We start from the raw sequence: 3153 nt of genomic DNA on the forward strand, positions 1-3153 counted from the left end.
ATAAATTTTACATTATTTACACACGCTGGCAAATTGAATTAGATGATTCTGTTTTGATTTATACCAATGAAATTTGTGCAGCTGAATTATTAGCAAAACGTAATAATCTGATAATTGATATTTGTAAATTTGTAAATCGGCAATCATAATGCTACCAGCTGCTCTATATTAAGACATTTCATAAATGAAATGGTAGACGTGCAGTAGAAAATTATGAATGCCTCAGGACATGGGTTACATAATGAAGAAGTTGCATAAGTAAAATAATACCTTCGAATAACTATGACAATAAATATTTAATTTAAAAATCTCAAAATAAAGCTAATTTTCATCGTACTCAACATTTCCAATTTAGTCACAAAAATTATATTTAAACTTGATCAAAATTCTCAAAATATCTTACTCAGCATTATGGTCGATAATATGCTCGAGTGCTTGGCAGCTCCAATTATATTTATTTATCAGTTATTTGCATACGTTGTGAGTACAGGTTGCAGTTTTGCAATGACCATATAGTAATTTATAAATACTTTTATAGCGTTTAATAAATCCCATGATGCGTGAAGCCATTTTGCTTGTCATTCACAATTTTTCGATGTACTATATTATAAATTGCTTTAAGCATTTGCTGCAAAGTGAGTTTGTTTTTCGATATTTGTACTATATAAAATATATGCGTATGTTGCTTGGTCCAACTTTCTAATTTCGCACAGCTTCAATAAACTCTTCTGGACCAGTAAATACATTTTATTACGTGCCCCTAGTCTATGAAGCTCCTGCTGTTCGTAGCACCTACGAAGATGTTCACGTTGTGTTAAGGTCCACAAGTTGGCATTTTCTTGAGACACTTTTCAGGCATCATTTGGCTCTGTTGCTGCCCTTTATAATGGCTCTATCAGTGCCAGTAAGTGATCAATTCCTTATGCATTGGATATTCGGTTTAGGGATGTCCAGCATAGATTTCAAATAATTTTAGAATAGTTTGTAGATTAATTTAAAAAATATTTTAGAGTTATTTAATCTGTTGTGACGGAATATGTTCGGGTTCAGGAAAATCCAGGGTAAATTTAATTTCATATTAAATAAATAAATGTTGTTGACGCATTTTAAAAATAATTGAAAGTATTTCCAGTCAGGAATTAGGAATAATCACGATAAGTTGCATTATAGAAATGTTTATTGAAGATTAAATATCAGTTAAAAAAAATATAATCTGTTTAGAAAGCGTTCAGCTTCCAGACAAAGAACTTTACTGATGTAAGCATATTGAATTAATGAGTAATTACAAACAAATATTTTTAGCGCTGCAAGCTGGTTTATGTGAGCAGCCTGGTTATTCTGTCAAACTTCACAATGTGCATGTGCTTCATCTACTCCATGTGGAAGTGGCTCGCCTTGAGCGGTTTCTCGGCAACCTTTCAACTGTTGCCCATCGTGTTAATGGGTCCCGTTCTGCAGCTGCTGCTCATGGTTCGATTCACGGGGCTTATGATGGTAAGTCGCATAACCAGATGCTGGACAGCATTTTGAGTATCGAACCAATGCATTTCCAATGTCAGCTCAACCTATGGACTGTTGTCTGAGGCATGAAATTGACTGTTCCAAGGGAACGAAGATGCCGGCGAGGGATTTGGAAAAGGGGCGAGAAAAGCAATGCAAAAGTTTGGCATCAAATCAAACCAATAAACTAACAAAACTGAGCAACTTCGGGCACTTGCACAAACCAGAAACACTTTCACTGCACACAACTGCCAAACTGCAGGCATTTATGACAGTCGCCCTTACTCGGAAGGATTTTGGGGTGTGGCAGGATGGTAGGGGGCAGGGAGGTAGACAGGCAGGCAGGCAAATCGTGTAACGAAATTGTTGCTGAAAAGTTTAACAAATATTGAGGTCAGCAACATTTTTGTGAGGCAACCCCTGCAGTCGTTTCTCTGTTGCAGTTGTTGTTGTTATCGTTGTGTAAACTGTTTTATAGCCTTTGGCTCAAACTTCAGACACGCTCAGCATACACACACACACACACACACATACACGCACATTGACTTGGGTTGGCTCGAGAGGCGAAAATATTCAATGAAAATCGTCGTCAGTCGCCCAGTCAACAGTTCTTCACTTCGTCAATAATAAAGAGCTTGCCCACTTGCCCGTTATTGTCCTGACTGTTACCCACTTGGTTGGGGCTCTGTAGTCAGCTTATGGCGCATTGCAGGCGTTCACTTTGACCCCCACCTCTACGCCGCCCAATCCCTTCTCGATGCTCATTGAGAAATTGACGCAAATGCCTTTCGATTTTTCGCTCTGCTTCTGCTTTTGTGTCCGTGGACAGGAGTTGGCTTTTCGCATTGCATAATTGATTGTCTCTCTGTGTGTGTGTGTGTCTGTCTGTCTGTCTGTCCATCTGCTTGCCCTCGTTTATGCTCATTTTTAATATAGTTGATTCAGTTTTGCCAGCACTGATATCACTCAATCGCTGAAGCTTAAAAGCTGCTCCATTAATAGTTTCACTTTTGTGGCTCTTAATTAAATTGCAGTCTTTGCAGTTAAACATTGTTTAACTGTCAAGCTGACAAGAATTTAAAAAAAAATTTATTTATAAAATTTAGCAAATATATCCCAAAGTTATTAGTTTGTTCAAAAATGTTTTCAAAGATTAGCCAATCAGGAAAACATATTTTTCATGCTAAAACCAATGCAATTGTGAAAAAGGATTTTACTCTATTGTTGTTTATTGCTTTTGACTTATTTTTATCATTTTATATATTTCGATTTTATTCTAAGGCAAAATCTATATTTTTAATAAAATCAAATTTAATTGAAATGCAAAATGAAATAATAATTGGCTTATATCTCAATTGTTCTATTCTCTTGACCAATTTTTGTGCTGCTAGTCTAATAATATTGAAATTTCTCTTTAAATTATTTATATATATATGCATATACATACTGTCGGATGCCCCAAGAGCTTTGCAGCATTTAGCCAGTCTTTTTATGATGGTAAAAAAATTCGTTATATTGCATTTATTTCACATTTTACGAGTTGATTTTGACAGCTCGGCGATGCAAGTGCAATAATAAAAGGACAAGTGCATAGCATACAAGAAGTGTGTGTGTGTGTTTGTGTATGTACATGAATTGGACACATCAGATGTC

The 3153-nt window shown here is 35.9% G+C and overlaps 1 protein-coding gene across 2 annotated transcripts; it reads left to right on the plus strand.

The window, feature by feature from the left end:
- The first annotated feature begins 401 nt into the window (after positions 1–401).
- LOC6562410 lies at positions 402–1805 on the plus strand. 2 transcript variants are annotated; one of them, XM_032736516.2, is made up of 5 exons: positions 402–480; positions 539–635; positions 714–904; positions 1303–1494; positions 1560–1805. In XM_032736516.2, exons 1-5 carry the CDS (start codon positions 412–414, stop codon positions 1581–1583), a joined length of 573 nt encoding a protein of 190 aa, XP_032592407.2. In that variant the 5' UTR covers positions 402–411; the 3' UTR covers positions 1584–1805. The 2 variants fall into 2 exon arrangements, with proteins under 2 accessions (XP_032592407.2, XP_043070512.1); XM_043214577.1 differs by lacking the exons at positions 539–635; positions 714–904 and having other exon boundaries at positions 1560–1804.
- The last annotated feature ends 1348 nt before the right edge of the window (positions 1806–3153 follow it).

This window comes from Drosophila grimshawi, unplaced genomic scaffold (genome assembly GCF_018153295.1).
Source record: "Drosophila grimshawi isolate 15287-2541.00 unplaced genomic scaffold, ASM1815329v1 contig_1377, whole genome shotgun sequence".
Classification (NCBI taxonomy): Eukaryota; Metazoa; Arthropoda; class Insecta; order Diptera; family Drosophilidae; genus Drosophila; species Drosophila grimshawi.